Source organism: Mastigoproctus giganteus, chromosome 11, assembly GCF_048544385.1.
Source record: "Mastigoproctus giganteus isolate SK-2022 chromosome 11, ASM4854438v1, whole genome shotgun sequence".
NCBI lineage: Eukaryota > Metazoa > Arthropoda > Arachnida > Uropygi > Thelyphonidae > Mastigoproctus > Mastigoproctus giganteus.
Window position 1 is genome coordinate 142,913,725 of NC_143585.1, and position 22,155 is coordinate 142,935,879.

General features: G+C 38.7%; 1 protein-coding gene across 1 annotated transcript in view; it reads left to right on the top strand.

Moving 5' to 3' along the window:
- The window catches only part of LOC150078488 (UDP-N-acetylhexosamine pyrophosphorylase-like), a 296,675-nt gene that overhangs the window by 44,798 nt on the left and 229,722 nt on the right, over positions 1 to 22,155 (top strand). Inside the window, exon 3 of the mRNA XM_090385379.1 lies at positions 11,369 to 11,654. Coding sequence (XP_090241505.1) covers positions 11,378 to 11,654 — 277 coding nt within the window. The 5' untranslated portion in view covers positions 11,369 to 11,377. The remainder of the gene's footprint in view (positions 1 to 11,368; positions 11,655 to 22,155) is intronic.

Genomic DNA, 22,155 nt, shown 5'->3' on the forward strand with positions numbered 1-22,155 from the left:
CCTGAAGATCGGCATTTAAGGAATTGGTAGCAGATTTTCGAGAAGTTGAAGCTGATTGAGCAGGACAAGGTTTCTCAAAATGGAAAGTTGAATGCAATGTGCTATCATCGGCAAAACTATGGATAGGATTTCCAGTCAATGGAAGAAGGTCATTGATATACAAGAGGAAACGAGTGGGGGAAAGAACTGAACCTTGGGGGACACTGGCATTAGTGGAGAAGTTAGAAGACAGAGAGCCATCTACCATCACCCTCAGTGAGCGATCAGAGAGAAAACTGGATAACCAATTACTAAAAACAGTTGGCAAACCATAAGATGGAAGCTTGTTTAGAAGACCTTTATGCCAAACACGATCAAAAGCCTTTGAGATGTCAAGAGCAACTACTTGTGTTTCACCGAACCTTTCCATTGAATTAGTCCATAAATGGGTAACATAAGCCAGAATATCTCCACTGGATCGACACTGACGGAATCCATACTGGTGATCGTTGATCAGACGGAAGGTTTCTAGGTAGTTTAAGAGTTGGCGGTTAATTGATTTCTCCATTACTTTAGAAAGAGTAGAAGTAATTGCAATGGGACGATAATTGGATGGGAGGGATTTGTCACCCTTTTTAGGAACTGGCTGGATCTGAGCAAATTTCCAAGCAGAAGGAAAAACACCTTTGGAATAAGAAAGTGAAAAAAGGCGGCAAAGAATAGGATTAAGTTCAGGAGCACAGGTTTTGAGAACAAGTGGAGAAATACCATCAGGACCTGGAGCTTTCTTAGCATCAAGATTCATTAAAATCCTTCTGATATCCTTTTGACGGAAGACAACAGGAGGCATTGAATGGAGCGTGTTGGTAATGGTGGGAGGTGTTTTACCAAGATCATTAATACATGAGCTGGAAGAAAAATGGGATGCTAGAAGGTCAGCTTTAGCATTAGCATTAGTAGAGGCATTTGATGCAAGAAAGCAAGCTTATGCAGCATCAGCCACAAAAAAAAAAAAAAAAAAAAAAACCACTCCCACTTCACCCCTCTGTTCGTTCAAAATACCTGTCCAGCTGAGCCTTAAACTTATTTAGGCTATCAACTTCCACGACAAGGGATGGAAGTCTGTTCCACCAACCAACCACTCGCTGGCTAAAGGCAAATTTCCGCACGTCTATCCTACATCTGTCGTTCCTCAATTTGAATTTATGCCCTCTCAGGTGATTATTCTGAGCGAGAGGAAGAATCCCATCAGCATTGAGCATGCTCAAACCATTCAGTGCTTTATACACCTCTATCAGATCACCTCGCTGGTGCCTAGTCTCCAGACACTGTAATTTGCAAATCTTAAGCCTTTCTTCGTAAGAGCACCCCTTTGTTCCATTCACTAATCTTGTTGCCCTTCTCTGTACTCGTTCCAGCAGCTCTACATCCTTCTTGAAATGAGGCCTCCAGGCCTGTATACAGTACTCTAGGTGTGGCCTGACCATTGCCTTATACAAGGGAATAATCACCTCCTTATCCCTGCTAGAAAAATTCCTATATATCATTGACAGTACACCATGAGCTACTCTTGCAGCCCGTCTGCACTGCTCAGAGAACTTCATATCTGCCTGCACAACCACCCCCAGGTCCCTTTCATTCTCTACCACTGTCAGTGTAGTACCACAGAGTTGATACGTTGCTCTGGGGTTGCTGTTTCCCATGTGTAGTACTTTACATTTGTCAATGTTAAACTTCATTTGCCACCTCTCTGCCCATCTGCTCAACCTTTCCAGATCCTGTTGCAGCAGCATAGTGTCAGTAGTGTCCTTGACAACCCTGCCTACCTTTGTATCGTCTGCAAACTTCGACATTAAGTTTGATATACCATCATCAATATCATTTATGAATACAGAAAACAATAATGGACCCAACACTGAGCCCTGAGGGAGTCCACTAATAACATTAGTCCACGATGAGCAGTGTCCATTGATTACCACTCTCTGTCTTCTCTCTCTCTCAGCCACCCCTTTATCCACAGCAGCAATTTGCCTCCAATGTTACACTGCTCCAATTTGTGCAGCAGTCTTCCATGTGCAACAGTATCAAAAGCCTTTCTAAGATCCAAGTATATAATATCAAAGTTATTCCCTGCATCCAGTTCCTTTGTGACTGCATCATAGTATCCAATCAAATTGGTCAGGCAAGACTTCCCCTTAACAAAACCATGCTGTGTCCGAGCTATAACTGAAGTCTTGTCTAAATGATCCTGCAGTGCTTCTTTAACTAGTGCCTCCATTAATTTTCCTGGAACAGAAGTTAAACTCACAGGTCTATAATTACTTGTGTCAGCTTTTGATCCTCCTTTGTGAATTGAGGTCACATTTGCACATCTCCAGTCTGTGGGTACCTCCCCTGAGTCCAAGGAAGCTCTCATAATTATGGCTAAGGGTTTGCTTACTTCCTTTGCTGCCTCCTTTAATATAACTGGATAGATCCCATCCACCCCGGGTGCCTTTCTTGTGTTTATCTTCAACAATTTCTCCTCCACTTTATTCTCAGTTATTACAAGATTCTCTAGCTTACTGCTTGAGTTGAATACACCTCTGGCTTTCCCCTTGCTAAATAACTCCTCATGTGTGAATGTCGATGCAAAATATTCATTTAGTTTGTTAGCTACCTGAGCAGGATCATCACCCATCGATATCAAGTGGACCAATCTGATTCATCCCCTTCCTTCTAGAGTTTACATAAGTAAAGAACTCTTTGCTGTTTTTCTTTGCATCCCTTGCCAAAGATTTCTCGTAATCTGCCTTCGCCTGCCTAACCTCCTTTGTAACTTGGTTACAGATCAACTTGTATCTATCATAGGCTTCTGTGTCATGTGTTAATTTGTATTTATCCCATGCATGTTTCTTCTCTGCCATATGCCTCATCAGTTCATCTGACATCCATTTAGGCCTAAACCTTGAACAATATTTCTTAGTTGGTATGTAAAGTCTAGTAGCTTCCAAGATAAGTTCTTTCAATGCTTCCCATTTTGCATTTGCTGTTGGTAACATCATCAGTTGGTCCCAATGTATAGAATTTAAATACTGTCTCAGTCCATCGTAGTCGCCTTTACGAAAGCAATAACCCTTCCCTTTACCCCTAATGGTAGTTACCTCTTTGAGTAAATCCCACTTCAGCACACTGTGATCACTGCCACCTAGTGGTTCATTTATCTGCAGATTCTTAATGCATGAAGAATCACTGCTGATAATCAAATCAAGAGTATTCCTCCCTCTAGTTGCGCAGTGCTGTAGGACCAGATAACATTCACTATTCCATGATTCAGGAACTAAGTACCGAATCATTACAGTTACTTCTTCATCTATTCAACAGACTCTTCCTGGAAGAAAAATTTCCTAATCAATGGCATCACGCTACGGTCCTTGCCTTCCCTAAACCAGGTAAAGACCCTACAAATCCCACTCATTATAGACCAATCGCCTTGACCAGTTGCATTTGCAAAATTCTCGAAAAGATGGTGAACCGCCGACTGATCTGGTACCTTGAAAATCTCAATCTGCTACATTCTGCACAATACGGTGTCCGACAAAACAGATCTACACTAGATATACTAGTCAGACTAGAGAATTCCATCCGTAATGCATTCCTCAGATCGGAACATCATGTGTTAGTCTGCTTTGATATCAGTAAGGCCTATGATTCCACGTGGAAGTATGGAATACTCCGTGAATTACATCGTCATGGACTTCGGGGTCACCTCCCGATTTTCATACAGAATTTCCTATGCAAGCGTACATTCCAGGTTCGATTCAAAACCTCACTGTCCCAAGTATTTTCCCAAGAAGAAGGAGTTCCTCAAGGCTCTGTACTCAGTGCTTCACTTTTTATAATTGCAATAAACTCCATTGCCGGACAAATTCCAGACACTGTTGATAAAGCACTGTTTGTAGACGATCTTAGTATTTGGTGTCATGCTAAAAATATGAATACTATTGAGAGACAGTTGCAAGTGGCAATAAATAAGATCTGTTCATGGGCTCAGACTAATGGATTTCAACTTTGTCCAGAAAAAACATTTTGCATCCATTTTTGCCGCCAACGCAAACTCCATCACAATCCGGAGCTACAACTGAATCGCCAACAAATAACAGTTCATCCCAGCATACGGTTCTTAGGAATAACTTTAGACCATAAACTCACTTTTGTTGAGCACATCAAAAGACTAAGAACATCATGTCAACAAAAATTAAAAATCATCCGGGTTCTCTCTGCAACCAATTGGGGAGCTGATCGTCTTACTTTATTACGGTTATATAGAGCATTAATAAGATCGAAACTTGACTACGGAGCACCAGTCTATAGTTCAGCAAGACCTAGTGCCCTTCGCTGGCTTGACCCTATCCATCATAGTGGAATACGCGTTGCTTTAGGGGCATATCGCACGTCTCCAACACATAGCTTATATGCTGAAGCACACGAACCACCTCTCTCAATCAGGCGACAACAACTGATACTACGTTATGCCTATAAAATTAGATCTATGCCAGAACACCCGAACTGGCCTATACTTTTCACATCACAGCACAGTAGGTTATACCAAAACCGCCCTAATGCTAATCGTCCTTTGGATATGAGAATAAAACACCTCTTAGAAGAACTAAATCTAACCTTAGACAATGTGGCACATAGCCTCCCATCCTCTCTTGCTCCTTGGAATATCATTCCACCCTCATGTGACTTACATCTGCATGAATGGAATAAATCTACTTTGCATAGAGAAAACTTCTCGCAACTATACCATGCAGTAGTGGACCATTTTCCCAGCTTTTCCATAGTACATACTGATGGATCAAAGAATGATGTCCACGTTGGAATCGCCGCAGTTTTTCCAAACATCACATTAGCTTATCAGTTATCACCTGAGTTCGGTATATTTTCCGCCGAACTAATAGCAATTCAGGTTGCACTGAATCATATCGAGTCCTCTGACATTAACAACAGTATAATTTTCACAGATTCTTTAAGTGCACTTCAAGCACTAAAAAACACCATGAACATCACCCACCCAGTCGTGAAAAGAATAGTCAGCTCTTTACATAGCTTATCAGAACTTGGGAAAAACATACATTTCTGCTGGGTCCCAGGACATATGGGAATTCCTGGAAACGAACTAGCGGACAATGCTGCCAAATCAGCTCACCTACCGCCCGAGAAAAAGTGGAAAGTGCCTCATCAAGACTATCTACCAATAATCCAGGAAAAATGCATGTGCCAATGGCAGTTATCATGGGAAAATCAACCTAATAATAAACTTCGAAATATCAAGCCAAACCTTGAGCGATGGCCTTCCAGCTTTAATTCAATCCGACATCAAGAGGTAATATTGGCTCGGCTGCGAATAGGGCACACAAATATCACTCATGGTTATCTTTTAAGAGGAGAAATACCCCCTCAATGTCATCACTGTAATACACTGCTCTCAGTGAAACACATTCTGGTCGAATGCACAAAATATACAAGAGAACGCCAGATTCTTTGCACTTCAGCCACAACAAAAGATCCTACACTTACCTCACTTTTAAACAATGAAACAAATGTCTCAAGCATATATAACTTTCTGAAGATGATTAAAGTATATCACCTCCTTTAGTTAGGGAAAAAAAAAAAAAAAAAAAAATTATTTTCTGGTTTCTTTTTCTATTTTCTGTAATTGAGAAGAAATAGCATGCATAATTATCATATGTATGGCGCACTATGGTCATAGTTGCCGATGCGCCCAATAAATCCCGAAACAAACAAACAAACCCTCTAGTTGCCTCCCGAACATGCTGATGTAGAAAACAATCATCCAATAAATCCACAAAAGCCTTGCTAGTGTGTGAGTGACCAGCCCACAAATTCCAGTCAATATCTGGGAAATTAAAATATCCCATTATAAGACTCTCTGATTTACTGGCCCACTCTTATTTCCCTGTACAGTTTCTTATTATACTCATCAGAGTCATTAGGCCTATAGCACACTCCTACTCTCAATTTTGATCTCCCAATGCTTATGTCACACCAAACTGACTCGACACTGCACTGTCCAGCGATGTCCACTGGCTTCACTTCCTTGGATTTTATGTATTTCTTAACTAATAGCATAATCCCTCCTCCCTTCCTATCCAGTCTATCTTTTCTGCAGATGTTGTACTCCCCAAATTCCAGTTCTGCATTCCTTATATCTGTGTGACACCAAGTCTCTGATATCCCAACAATATCTGACTTAGATGTTTTGAGCAATACCTCAAATTCATCAAATTTATTTACTAAACTCCTAGCATTGGTGTACACGCAAGTATACATGCACCTATTTCTATTCTTAGCTACCCTAACACAACCCATGTGTTTACTTGTACCGCAATGACTCCCAGCAGTCTCTGAAATATCCTGAATCTTGTTTTTCAGGCTTCTGCTCATTCCAATAGAAGCAGTGCAAGAATCTCTTTCACCTCTGCCAGTGGCTACTGTTAATCTATTTGTCTTTGTATCCCCCCAAGCTAGTAGTTTTCCGACCCACCTAACACTGCCTCGATAGCATCAGCAAATATTCTTGCACCCTTTCTATTTAAATGTATCCCATCCCTGTAGAAGCAATCCCTCCTGTTAACAAGTACAGTCCAAGGGGTAGAATTTTTTTCAGTCCAGGCTGAAAAAAATTCTACCCCTTGAGCCTTGCACAGTCTTTCCAGGGCCGAATTGATCGACAAGGCTCTCATCATATACTCCCTCCTATCGTGTCTGGGCAGAATTGCAGACACTTTCAAATTCAACCCTATTTCACGGCTTTTTTTCAACAGTGACCTGTACTTGTTAAGCAATTCTGCCGGTCTCCTACTCTTGATATCGTTAGTGCCCACGTGTACAACTATATCACCTTTTGTGCCCTTAAAAGATGATATATGCTCTACAACGTCATCAACCTTTGCCCCTGGCAGACATACCCTGGTCCACCTATCCTTTTTACAAAGCATGTTCCCCGTTTCCCTGACAATAGAGTCACCAACAACTACTTCCTTTGGGACCAGCGCATTCTGCCTTGGGGGTTGCCGCTGTGTTTCACGATGACCAAGTGCAAGCTCTGGCGTTGATGTGGGCAGCTGAGAGCTTGATGGGCCCCTCAATTTAGTTCCTTCGAGGGCATCCACCCTGTTCTTCAAGCTCTCATATAGGCCCATAAGAACGCTGAGTTGTTGCCTGATTTCGATACACTCCTTCCATCGTGCACACACAAAGACATCCCCCATGGCAATATCATGTCCCGTACCTGAATGCTCCACAAACATCATGCAAGCTGTGCATTTTAGAAGGCTGTGACTCAGAAGGCAACTGCCCCCCTCAGTTCTCCTCTGAGCCACAGCACTTCCATTAGCTTGAGCCTTTTGTTTTGCTGCTCTGGTCTGAGTCATGATTACTTTTAATTTAAATAAAATTTCAATTTCAGTTTATAACCCTAACTTATCTCCCAACACAGTTATAACGGGATATATATTTTTTAGCGTCAAGTATTAATCAATCAGTCAAGTATTAATTATCTCCGAGTTCCCTTTATATAACTTCCGTATCAGTTATGTATTAATTAATTATGTTACGTTTGTAATCTAAGTCGGTATATGTATTTAGTTAAAAGTGCAATTTAAATGCCAACGAAGTTGAACAAGTTTAATAGATTTTACCGATCGCTGAAAATATTATAACGTATACTATACTAACGCTATCTAGGTTCGATATATAACGATCGTATGACAAAGACAAAGGCGGAAGTTACGAACGGTAATCTATGGAAGTTAAGTATTAATTAAGTTTCAAATCTCGCTGTCCCAATTCAGAATAAACCAACGATCCTTACTAGGTCTATAAGCTACTTACAAAAAATAATTCGATGTAAAAAATATTCAATAAGCGGCTAAATTTGGCTAAAAAACTTCTCGTTCAGCGGAGTTGTAACTTGTAACACGTGGATTTGATACCCTTACCGATACTTTTATGCAATTACAAGGCCGAGTAAAGAATAAATACACCAGATTAATCAGAAATATCACAAAATAATGCTATACTACTAAATTTAAATCAAAAGTTTTAGAAAAACAATAATTTCAAATCAATAAATAAGAAAAATCCACTTAGCGGCTTTGAACACGTCTGGCCCCTACTAGCCTCGTCAGCAGACTCCAATCCTTGGCTGAAGTGGCTTTATCCTTGGCTGAAGTGGCAACCGAACCATCTGGCTTGGACAGAGGTGGGAGTAAAGATGGGCAAAAGTTGCGGCCAATAGCTTTGGCACGAGACCAGAATGCTCGGCTACCATTAGGGCAAGAAGCAAGTTTTCTACTCATAGCCTGTTCAAACTCTAGTTTGGACTGGTTAATAACTGCTTTACAACTGTTGCGAGCTTTGGTGTAGGCAGAAAATGAAACTGAAGAATTAGAAACAAGCCAATTACGATATGCAACATTCTTCTCTTGGACAGCCTTAGCACATTTATTAGAAAACCAAGGTTTAGATAAAGGATGAGATTTTAAAGTGGAGTGTGGGATAAAGGATTCCATTCCTGCAAGAATAATTTCACTGACACGATCTGAGCAAACATTGACATCAGAAGTTTTGAAACAGTAATCCGACCAAAGAAAAGAAGTCTCGCAGGTCATCCCATTTTGCATTCTTGTAATGCCAAACAACACGTGGTTGGGAATAGCCATGAGATAAAGGTTCCATCGGAGAAGAGACAATCACCAAGTTGTGATCTGAAGTGCCTAAAGGACCTCTCACTTCGACCGTGTACTTAGAAGGGTTGTTTGTGAGAAAAAGATCAAGCGTATTGGCTGTATGATTAGGATTGTCCGGTATTCTTGTAGGTAAATGAACAATCTGTGCTAGGTCATTAGTAATTGCAAAAGCCTCAGCGTCTCGACCTGCTGGGTCGGTGTGACTAGAAAAGAGAAGCCAGCTGGAGTTGTGAACATTAAAATCACCAAGGAAAATTACTTCACTGTTAGGAAAGTTGGACTGGAGAAAGTCAAGTTGCAAAGAGAGGAAGTCAAAGAGCTCCAAGTGATTAGTGGAGTTGGGAGAATGGTAGAGACAACAGATGAATTTGACACAATGAGGTAGAGAGATTTTAAACCAGAGAAGATCAAAGAGAGGAGATTCCAAATTGCCAAGTCTCTGACAGGGAAAGCAGAATGGACATATGCACAAGTACCACCTTTGAGGCGAAAGGAATCATACAGCGAATAATTTGGGCATCTGAGATGAGCAGTAGATGAATCAACCAATAACTGAGATTCTGTCAGAAAAAGTACATGGGGTTTGGCAGACTGCAAGTGGAAATGGATATCGTTGAGATTAGAATTGAGACCACGTATATTTGTGAAATGAATTAGGAAGTCCTTGCGAGGTTTAGATCTTTTCGCAGATAAGCTTGCTCTATTAGTTTGACAATTCATGGTGTATTCAATAGTAAGGAAAAGTAGGTGGGACATGCTGTATGAAGTAATGAAATTTTTGGATATGGCGTACATGTGGTAAGAATATACCCAGATCCTTGACATAACGTGGCCTCGACAATGCTCCCCGCATACACACTACTCGGACTCCCTCCAGTCGCTATCTGGCAGAGTAGAGGCAGCAAGATTATACACTAGCTGATCCGGAAGCTTCCTAGAGAGTTACCAATAAGTTCAGTCCGGTGTACTAACTAGCAGCCGGCCTGTGAACACCGTTTTAGAGCTGTACCCTCGGAACGTGAGGAATATTGGATCTCGCCACAACGTTCATCATAACCTCAAAAGTCATCAATCATACTGCATGATGGAAGAGATAGGGAAAGGTTGACCGGAACTTAGCTCTAGAGACTAAACATGGGTTCCACCATTTCAAGCCTCCAATAAGCAAAGTGGTCGTATTTCACCGGTTGATGAGAGTCATCTACCACCTAGTATTGCCTGGTAACATAGAGGGGCGGCGTTCCTCCATGTGGTGTGGGCGCCACACCTCGACCCCTGCTTACGTTGGTTCACACCTGGGTGGTCACCCACCATGTACTTGTGCATGGAGGTTATACCCAGGATTACTAACAGTCCCACCATCGTGAAGGTGCAAGCAGAGGATTTGGCTGTCACAGACCGTCCGGACTTCGCCGAAATTGGGTCCACTTGACTTGAGTGTCATCCGAATATCAGTTCCATCAGCGTTTTAGACTCCCAGATAGCAAGTATAGCTTGTCTGGCATATCTGAGAGAATGTCTGTGACAACCTCAAGGACCTAATCTTGTCTGACCAATTACTGTAATGCAGTGACAAAGGAGCTGGTTGCAAAGCACAATTCTGATATCATATATTTGGATTTTTAGGAATACTTTTGATACTGTTTCGCATAAAAGATGGCTGCACCAATTGAGTATTGTGGTATTAAGATCAAGTTGCTGCTATGGATAAAGTGATGGTTGAATGGGAGAAGACAATTTTTTCAACGGACACTGCTTTTCTTGGACTAATTTTATTAGTGGAAGCCCCCAGGGTTCTGTGCCAGGCCCATTGTTGTATTCTGTATTTATTAATGATATTGATGAACATATATCAAGCTTAATGTCCAAGTTTGCAGTTGATACAAAGGTTGGCAGAGTGGTTAATGACATTAATGATGGAATACTACTGCAACAAAATCTAGAAAACAAACTATGCTAGAACAGACAGACTTAGAGGGGATGGATAGGTGATTTGGCAAGTTTTTTGGGTAATGATGTGTAATTCAAACTCAGACTGTATTAGACCCTTCCCATCAATCACCACCATTTAGAAATGCCTTAGTTTTAACTTTTATTGGATGTTATTGGCTATTATATTAGATATTTTATTATTTATGCATTAGTGGGAGGGTTTGTTTGTTTGTTTGTTATTTGGTTTTTAGGAGCATTAGCAACTAAGGCCATATTGCTCCGGGGATATGCGGTGGTCATTCCCTGACCTTTCCACATCCTCCGTATTTGGTGGTCACGGGCTCGAACCCGGGTCTAATCAAGAAGCGTGTGCTATGCACTGCTGCTCCTGCCCTTGGTGGGAGGGATTTCAGCATAGAAAAAAAGGGAGTTCCTGGTAATGGGGTGGATAATAGAATAGGAAAATTGTTCTGCTTACAGATAGTACAAAAATACAGCATGCAAGAACATGCTTTTGGAATAACTATGGTGGGGGTGATTACCCCAATTACCAACCTTGCACAAATACTAATTTAACACATCTTACTTCAGTGATATAAAACTGATTTCCTAAGTATTTCTTATACTATTTTAGTCAGATAAAGCTGTTTATTGATATTCTTTTTTCTATTTTATTTTATTCTTCATTTTATTCTCTTTAGATTGATATAATGGATTACAAAGAACTTCTTGCAAAGCTTACTGCATTTGGGCAAGACCATTTACTTAATTTTTGGCATCAGTTGAGTTTGGAACATAAAGAACAGTTATATAATGATATTCAGAGTATCGATTTTTTCGAGGTGACTAGAATTTATAAACAATGTTTGCAATCAGCTAGTGATGATAATGAAAAGTTAGATGAACTCTTACAACCAGTTCCTTCAGAACTTCATGGAAGTGTTTCCAGAAGTAGTCCAGAACAGCTGAGAGTATACAGAGAACAAGGTAAATTTTTTGAGATCATTTTAGTAATTGTTATTACTGTAAAGCTGTTTGCACAAGGAAAGGAATACAGTTGAAACTAACAGCTAACAACAGCTGAAAATAGCCCGAAACTTCTTAAGTTATTTTCAGTTGTTTGCTTTTGAAATAAGCTGAAAAACATTGTTTTATTATTATTTTTTTTAGAGAAATTGAAAAAGATTATTTTATTATTATTAGTTTTTATACATGTTTAGCAACAATTCATTTGTATTTTAACATTTCATTTAAATTGTAATTGTAATAAATGTTTTTAAATTACAGATATTCTAATATTAATATTAATAGTGGCAATGATGCAAGAAAGCAAGTCTATAAGACATTAGCCAAATGAAAAAAAAAACAAAAAAAAACGCACACTTCCCATATCTCCTATTCCTTCCCTCTAATAGTTTGCCTGGTTCTTCCATGAATTTATTCAGATTGTCCATTTTAAACATATACTCTCATTAGCTATAATTTTGATATGCAGAATGGCATAATGTTAAGTTTTTTCCAACAATGAAAATAGGTGGTGACATATTATGCACAGGCTTACTTTCTGGTTTCTGGTTCTCCACTATGCATGATGTATTGCAGTGGTATTCAGCCTTTTTTATTAATACACCCTTTGTAACATTTATAAATGCCAATGTGATCCTTATGGTACTATAAATTTGAAGGATTCAGTATTAATGAAAGGAAGAGTTTTGGTTAAGATTTTCTGGTAACAATTCATTATTAAAACTGTTATTTATGCAGTTATAAGTGTTATAATAAAGATAACCATATCTCTTCCCCCACCCAACCCCTTGAACATCACACTGATGATTGCAGATGTAATGACGAGGTTATCTATGTGTTGGACAAGATTTTTCAGCTGTGGCGAACGCTGTCTTTATTTTGAATTTAGATAGCAATTTTGAAAGTTAATACTTAGTGTCCGTAGATTTTACTGTTCGTAATTTGCTGCCATTATTGTAGGATACGAAATAGTTTAACGTATATCCCGAACTTGATAGCGTAAGGTTTATCATAAAACTAGATATCGAAATACGTAGTACTGTATTAGAAATCTGTTAGCTTAGTATAGTATTATCAATTAATCAATAAAATTTATTAATCTTATTAAATTTCATTGTTAATTAAATTGTACTTAAAGGTGAATGACCCAGACTAGAGCAGCAGCAAAGCAACGTGCACAGATTAGCGGGATTACTGTGGCTCGGGGGAGAGCCGAAGGGGGTGACTCTCCAACTCCCCTCAGTCTAAAAAAATATGCGAAATGTGAAATGCTTGCAGACTTTCTAGAACAGGACATGATCTGCCCAAGGAGGATGTCATTGTGTGTGTGTGCTAGGTGCAGAGACTGTAAAGAAATTAGGTGCCAACTCAGCATTCTGATGGTCATCTATGAGAGTTTGAGATGTAGGGTAGATGTCCTCAAAGAAATAATATGGGGGCCCATCAAGCTCTCAGCTGCCCAATTCAAAGCCAGAACTCACTCCTCTGCATCAGGCAACACAGCTGCAATCTCCAAGGCAGAATGCACTGGTCCCACAGTAGCTAGTTATTGTCGGTGACTCTCTTGTCAGGGAGACGGGGAATATATTATGCAAAAAGGATGGGTAGAACAGAACCAGGGTATGTCTGCCAGGGGCGAAAGTTGATGATGTTGTAGAGCAGATATCATCTTTTAAGGGCACAAAAGGTGATATTGTTGTACACTTTGGCACTAATGACCTTAAGAGTAAGAGATCTGCATATTTACTTAACAACAAGTACAGGTTAATATTGAAAAAAAGTTGTGAGCTACAGTTAAATTTGAGAGTGTTTGCAATTCTGCCCAGACATGATAGTAGGGAGTATATGATGAGAGCCTTGTCAACCAATTCAACCCTGGAGAGATTGTGCAAGGCTCATTGGGTAGAAATTTTTTCCTTGTGGTCTGTGCTTGCTAACAGGAGGTACCTTCTGTAAGGGATGATATACACTTAAATAGAAAGGATGCAAGAATATTTGTTGATGCTATCAAGGCAGTGTTAGGTGGGTTGGAAAACTGCTAGCTTGGGGGGATTCACACGCTAAACGATTAATAGTAGCCACAAGCGGAGTGGAAAGTGATTCTTGCACTGCTTCTATTGTCATTATCAGCAGCCTAGAGAGCAAGTTGCTGGGAATTTCAAGAGTTACTGGGAGTCGTCGTGGGACAAGTAAATACATGGCTATGTTAGGGTAACTAAGAGTAAGAACAGGTGCATGTATACTTGTATGTACACCAATGCTAGAAGTATAGTAAATAAATTTGATGAATTTGAAGTGCTGATCAAGACATCAAAGGCAGATATTGTTGGGATATCAGAGACATGGTGTCACACAGATATACGCAGTGCAGAATTGTAATTTGTGGAGTACAATGTATACAGAAAGGATAGACATTGTAGGAAGGGAGGAGGGATTATGCTGTTAGTTAAGAAACATAAAATCTAAGAAAGTTAGCATGGCTGGACAGTGCCCAACTCAGAGCAATGTTGAGTCAGTTTGGCGTGACATTTGTGACAAACATTGGTAAAAGGAAAATGAGAATAGGAATGTGTTATAGGCCTAATGACTCTGACAAGTACAACGAACAATTGTGCAGAGAAATAGAGTGGGCCAATAAATCAGAATGTTTTGTAATGGGGGATTTTAACTTCACAGATATTGACTGGAACGTGTGGGTTGGTCACTCGTATGCTAGTAAGACTTTTGTGGATTTATTGGAGGATTGTTTTCTACAGCAACATGTTTGAGGGGCAAACAGATGGAGTAATACTCTTGATGTGATTATCAGCAGTAATTATTCATGCATTAAGAATTTGCAGATAAAGAAACCACTCGGTGACAGTTATCACAGTGTACTGTGATAACTGTCACCGAGTGTAGGATTTACTTAAATGCGTAATTATTGTCAAGGGTAAAGGGAAGGGTTTTTGTTTTTGTAAAGATGACACCGTGGTCTCAGACAGTTTTTAAATTCTATACAGTGGGATCAACTGATAATGTTAAAACAGCAAATTCAAAATGGGAGGCTTTCAAGGAATTAATCTTGGAAGCTACTAAGCTTTTCATACCAATTAAGAAATACTGTTCAAGATTTAAGCTAAATGGATGTCAGATGATCTATCTAATGAGGCTCATGGCAGAGAAGAAAAATGCGGGGGGATGCATATAAATTATCAGCTGACACAGAAGCCTATGGCAGATAAAAGCTAGTCTGTAATCAAGTCACAATGGAGGTTAGGCAAGCGAAGGCTGATTATGAGAAATCCTTTGCAAAGGATGCAAAGAAAAACAAAATAGACTTCTTTACTTATGTAAACTCTAGAAGGAAGAGGATGAATCAGATTGCTCCATATGACATTGGTGGTTCGACTATTGATGATCCTGCTCAGATATCTGACAAACCGAATTGAGTATTTTGCATCTACATTCACACATGAGGAATTCTGTAAGGAAGGGGAGGACAGAAGTTTACAAAACTCTAACAGTGAGCCAAATGATTTTGTAATAATGGAGAGCAAAGTGGAGGAGAAATTCTTAAAGTTAAGCATAAAAAAAGGCACCTGGGGCAGATGGGACTATCCAGTCATATTGACGGAGACAGAGAGAGAGATGTAAGCAAACCCTTAGCCATGATGATCAGAGCATCCTTAGATTCAGGAGTGGTCCCCATGGACTGGAGATGTGCAAATTTTTCCCTAATTCACAAAGGTGGTTCAAAGGGTGATGCAAATATTTATAGACATGTTAGTTTAACTTCTGTTCCAGGGAAATTAATGGCATCACTGGTTAAAGAAGTGATAGGATCACCTAGACAAGACTGCAGTTATAGTTCAGACGCAGCATGAGTTTGTTAAGGGGAAGTCGTCTAACCAATTTGATTAAATACTACGATATGGTCACAAAGGAACTGGATGAAAAAATGATATCATATACTTGCTAAAAATTTTGATATCATATACTTGCTAAAAATTTTGATATCATATACTTGCTAAAAATTTTGATATCATATACTTGCTAAAAATTTTGATATCATATACTTGCTAAAAATTTTGATATCATATACTTGCATTTCAGGAAAGCTTTTGATACTGTTGCACATGGAAGACTGTTGTACACACTGGAGTGGTATGCTGTTAAGGGCAAGTTACTGCAATGGATAAAGGGATGGTTGAGTGGGAAACAGCAGAGAGTGGTAATAAATGGACACTGCTGTGGAGTCCCGCATGGTTCTGCACTGGGCCCATTCTTGTTTTGTGTATTTACACAGTGATATTGATGAAGGGATATCAGGCTTAATGTCCGAGTTTGCAGATGATACAAAGGTTGACAGAATTGTTGATGACTGTAAAGACAGTATGCTACTGCAACAGGATCTAGAAAAGTAAGGTAGATGGGTTGAGAAGTGGCAACTGAAGTTTAACATTGACTAATGCAAAGTACTGCATATGGGTAGTAGTATCCCAAGAGAAACTTACCAAGTGTGTTGTACTACAGTCAGGGAGGTGGAGAATGAAAACGACCCGGGAGTTAATTGTGTTGTCAGATATAATAAGTTCTCTGAGCAGTGCAGACGGGCTGCCAGAGCAGATCATGGAGTTTTGTCAATGATATATAGGAATTTTGCTAGCATAGACAAGGTGATTATCTCCTTGTATAAGGCAACGGTCAGGCCACACCTTGAGTACTGCATGCATGTCTGGAGGCCTTATTTTAAGAAGGATGTAGAGTTGCAACAAGATTGGTACGAGAAACAAAGGGGTGCTCTTTCCGAGAGAGGCTTAAGTTCTGCAAGTTGCAGTATGTGGAGACTAGGCACCTGAGCGGTGATCTGATTGAGGTATATAAGGCCATGAATGGTTTGAGCAGGCTCGATGCTGATGGGATACTTTTGCTTGTTCAGATTAAGAACCTCAGTTGGCATAGATCCAAATTGAGGAAAGACAGTTGTAGAATAGATTTGCGGAAGTTTTTTTAGCCAGCGGGTAGTTGATTGCTTGAAGATACTTCCAACTGTTGTTGTGGAAGTTGACAGTTGAAATAAATTTAAGGCTGAACTAGACAAACATTTGGAGTGACCTTGACAGAGTCTGTAAAACTGAACAAAGCAACGAGGCAGAGATGAACCTCTGTTCTAGGAGCTGCCCATACAAAAACACAAAAATAAAAAAAAAAAATAATAATAATTTGGAGTGACCGGATGGGTGAAATGGGAAGATTTTTTTTTTTTTTTTTTTGGCTGGTGCTGTATAAGCTTGCTTTCTTGCATCATATAGCTCAACTAATGCTAATGTGCTCATAGTTTTTAAAGCACCTGTAATTGAAAAATTAAGTTTAATTGAAAATTAAAATAATAGATCAAAATTTTTTTCAGTATGAAATTTGGGTCTAGTTTTTAATAATTAGTTTCTCTAATTACACTACTGAACATGATTTTTACCTCCAGCAAATAAATGGTTGTTTCTTGTCAAGTTTTATGTATAGAATTTAAAATCAATCAATTTCTTATTACGTCTCAGTTTTAAGATACAGATAGATAACTGGATTCTGTACAAAGATATGATTACTGTTTGAAATACAATTTTTAAACTTATTAACTTTTTGTTGGTTTTCTTTATTGGGCTAAAAGTTAAGCAAATACATCATTACTGTTCTTGCAATATAGTATATTTTGATTTTGTTGCACTTTTCTAGACAAATCAGTATTTTTATTAATTTTATTACACCATTCAATTGTTCAATATATAGTGTATGATAAACTACACTACAAGAATTCACCTTCTGTTCAAATTTACCAATTGCTTTTATTGTTTTTAGGTTAATGCATTATTAAAATGGAGAAGACAATGCACTGAACTTGCGTCAATCACCCAGTCGACTTCTGCTATGTTTGTGGACACTTAACCCCAAAAACTCAGAGGAAGAAAATACAGTGGAATCTCGTTAATACAAAGTTCAAGGGACCTAAATTTTCACGTTTTGTAATAACGAGGTCCCCCACGAAAGTGTCAAAATTTTACCATTTTTTTTTTAAAAATTAATTAAAATAAAATAAAAACAAAAGCCTTGTCTAACATTACAGTAATAGGAATAACATATTTTTTAAAGATTTTATTTTATTTGTAAGATAAACTAAGAGAAAAGCAATATTAACAGAAATGAAAATATTGTACAGTATATACTTTGATATATACAATATTTTAGTATCACAGTAAAAAGAATAACAATCTTAATATAAAAGGAGACAATACAAACCATTAACTTTTTAATAAATTAAGAATCCAATGTTGTTTGCACAGTTTTTGTCCTATATGCATTTTTAACTACAGCACAGACGTTATCAAATGCAATAGTTGTTTCTTTATCAACGTTACTGCAGGCCAACACATTCTTTATCATGTTCAATGCATTTTGGGCATCTTTTTTAGATGGCAGTGTGCACGCTTCTTCACTTTTGCTGTAGCTGGTAACAAAAACATCATCTTTTTGTTTGGTACCCACCAGCTCTTCTGGGTTGGCATTGCAGTGGTAGCAACTTCAAATTCCTCACTGTTGCTATCAGATTCGTCTGCTGGACCATGTTTTTCGATGATGTTCTCTCCAAAGCCACTCTTTCTGAAGCAGCTGATTATTACACTTCATGTAATACTTTCCCAAGCAATAACAAGATTACGAATAGCATCCAAGAGATTCCAATTTGACTGCAAATTGTTCCCTTCTTCTATGTTGCGGATCAAGTACCTTATCAGATGGGCTCTATATGCTCTCTTGAGGTTATAAATAATGCCTTGATCCAGTGGTTGCATTAAATTGGTGCTATTGGGGGGTAAAAACAACAGCCGTGTATTTGTCAACTTAAGTGTCTCGGCAGAATGTGCTGTACAACGGTCTAGAATCATCAAAATGTCCCTTTTTTCTGAAGCCATTCTTCTGTCCAATTTTGATAATCAAGACTGGAAAATTTTGACCATAAGCCAAGCACTTCCGTTGGCCTCATAATCACAGGGAAGTTGGTTAACTGCTTTAAAACATCTTAGCTTGGAAAACTTACCAACCCCCTGTTTGAGCAGTTGTCCTCAGACGGGATGACCGGTTCTGTTTGACACACTCCCGAGCCACTTCTGTTTCCAATGCACGCGTGGGGAATGCCGACCATGTGTCTGAAGGCCATGTGCATGAGTGCCATGGGCCTGCTACTTAAGGATGTGTCATTGCACTAATAGTACACTGTTGAAGAAGGAGACAGCAGTCTCCGAAAGCTTCAGGTTTTATCGCTTTTAATCCAGTTTATTTTAGATAATTTTATTGCTTCGGTATATTTTTAACTATATTTTTAACGTTTTATCGTAATTTATTGTAATATTTTAGTCTTCCGATAGTGTATCACAGTATTTCATTATATTCTGTATATTTTATTTTTATAGTAAACTTTTAATACCTTGGCTGGTGTTGGTCTTTAATTATTGCAGTATAACAGAAAGTGAGTCTTTTTTTACTTAATTTTCCACCATGACAAGACTTTTCTCAAACAGCAAATGTTTTGTTTGACAGAAAATTATAAACTAAATCTGTCTTTTCAAGATTAAAAATATCCTTTTCCTCATATTTTTGTAGGATGGACTGTACAGAACACAACCAGTCTGTAGCCTTTTCTTTGTCAACTAATCCAGACTCACTGCAAACATTTCGCAAAACCAAGTTATTCCTGTCTTTAAATCTTTGGAGCCAGCCACTGCTGCATTTGAAGTTGCTAATCCCATGTTGCTGAGCTCAATAATTTGCCTTTTCTTGCAAAATCGGACCTGATATTGGCAAATTAGATGACATTTGTTGGTACCACTCGAAAAGTTTTGTTTTGAGCTCCTCATGTTTTGCACCATGAATTCGTTTCCTGTTTTTCATCGCTGCTCCAGTGACACGCACTTCTTCAAGTCTTTTTAGGTTTTTCATTATTGTAGATAAAGTAGGTAAAGGGATGTTGTATTCCTTTGCAATGTCCATTTTGCTTCTTTCCATCCTGTCAGTGCCTTGTATAATTTTTAGTTTAATTTCCAGGCTTAATTCTGTCCGTCTATGTTTTGTCCCCATAACACTGCTAGATAAGATTTAATTTAAACAAATTTTAAATTAATTTAAAGACACGTTCCAAAAATGACATCGGCTCAAATAAAAGGCACAAAAAATAGATTGTTGTATACGATAGCAAAAGATTCTTTGAACTGGTGTAACAATTGCTGACCTTATTCCTGTGGAGAGTGAGGGAGTGAATGTAAACTACTTAGAAAAACTTTTAATTCTTTTCTTAATTTAGCAACTCATCCTTCAGAAAGATGTTTTTCAGGGTGCACTTTATGTTGTAGCTACCATAAACTGCTTTTGTTTACTCTAATTTAAACTAATTTCTAACAAGTCAGTGCCATCCTTCGGGAAGTAGGGAGCCAGGTGGCCGGGGGCAGTAAACGGATCACTCAGCCAAGATTTGTATTAAACATACAAAATGACAATATTTATTTCTCATGGGATGAAAAGGAACTTTGTTATACATATTAACCGAATTTTGTAATAAACGAATATATTTACATAGAAAAGCCTATTCTTTTGCAGGGAATGGTATGTGCTTCATATAAACAAGTACTTTGTATAAACCGAGTTTGTATTAACGAGATTTTACTGTATATATGTCACGAAAGTTGCATATTCATTGTACTTCGGCTGCAAGATCGGTGACCAAGAAAAAATTGGGCTCCACATATCTGTTGTATTACTTGTACAATGAACTTAAGGCTGTGGTTATATGGAAAGTTGAGAGCATTATCTTTTGCTGTCCCTACGGTGTGGTGTGGTGTGGTGTGAGCCCAAGAATCATTTCGATGACTGCTATTTCTGCATGACAAAAATAAAAGGTATATCCAAAAAGAGCAAGCACTGCATCAAATATCGAAATATCCCATCAGCAATTAGGCCAGTGCCACATGCAGAACTGCCAGTACCTGTGCCACCAAAATCTTGAGGTATTGGAAGTTGTGATGAAGGTACAGAGGAAATCGTTTTACCAGATGTCACGGAACCATGTACTTCACATGATTTGGACTACGAGCCAGAAAAAGAAAAGGCCCCACACTACATTGAACAAGAAGAAGAATTAAGCACATGATCAGAGACTTCAGCTTACCCAAAGAGAAGGCTCAATTACTCGGATCCAGACTACAACAATGGAACTTACACAGCAAAGGTACAAACATTACAATATACCATAAGCAAAATGAAGAGTTTCAAGATATTTTGCAATAGAAAACAACATGTGTGTCTGCAAAGATATCGTTGGTCTTATGCATGAACTGAACATTGATCACAATACCTCTGAAAGGCATTTGTTCAATGATGCGTCAAAGATAAGTTTGAAAGAAACTTACGATAGTACGTCCCAGATTCTTGCTGCTATGCGGTACAATGACTATGGTTGGAATATTTGTCGTGATCTCAAAGTGATTGGACTGCTTGTTGGGTTGCAAGGTGGTTTCACTAAATAATGTTGTTTCCTGTGTTTGTGGGATAGTCGTGCAACAGCCAAACACTATATTGTACAGCACTGGGACAAGAGAGATGAATATATTCCTGGCAAAAGCAATGTAAAGTATGTTCCATTGGTTGATCCACCAAAGGTTTTTCTTCCCCCTTTACACATAAAGCTTGGACTGATTAAGCATTTCACAAAGGCACTGGATAAAGAAAGCAGAAGATTTGCATATTTACTGAAAATGTTTCCAAATTTATCCCATGCAAAGCTGAAGGAAGGAATTTTCGTAGGTCCTCAAATAAAAAAGCTCCTAAAAGATGAAGAATTTCAAAGAAACCTGAATGATGTTGAACTGGCTGCATGGAGATCTTTCAAGGCTGTGGTACACAGATTCCTCAGAAAGAGAAAAGAAGAGAACTATGAGCAACTGGTGACAAACTTGCTGAAATGTTACGAGAACATGGGGTGCCAAATGTCATTGAAACTTAGCAGATGTCAGTGATGAACAAGGAGAGTGCTTCCACCAGGATGTATCTGCAATGGAAAAACAATACCAAGGTCGCTGGGACTCTACGATGATGGGAGATTACTGTTGGTTCCTTAAATGGGAAAGCAACTGGAGTATAAAAGGAAATCATTGAGTGGGAAACATGTCTAAGTTACATATATTGTGTGTCAAAATTACAGCCATGTATGCTGATATTGTATAAAAAACAAGGAATTTAAAAAATGCCTATATCTTTTGATGTAGATGTGACAAAAGTAAAAGATTGATATATTTTCATAATCAGGACATTAATTTTGTTCAGAATAACCAACTTTCGTTCCAGAGGTATGATGAAAAAAAATTGTTGGGTAGTGTTATGGGAGTTGCTAAGTAGAGGAACTAGAGATGATTCCCTATTGAGACAATTCGTTGTTTTTGAA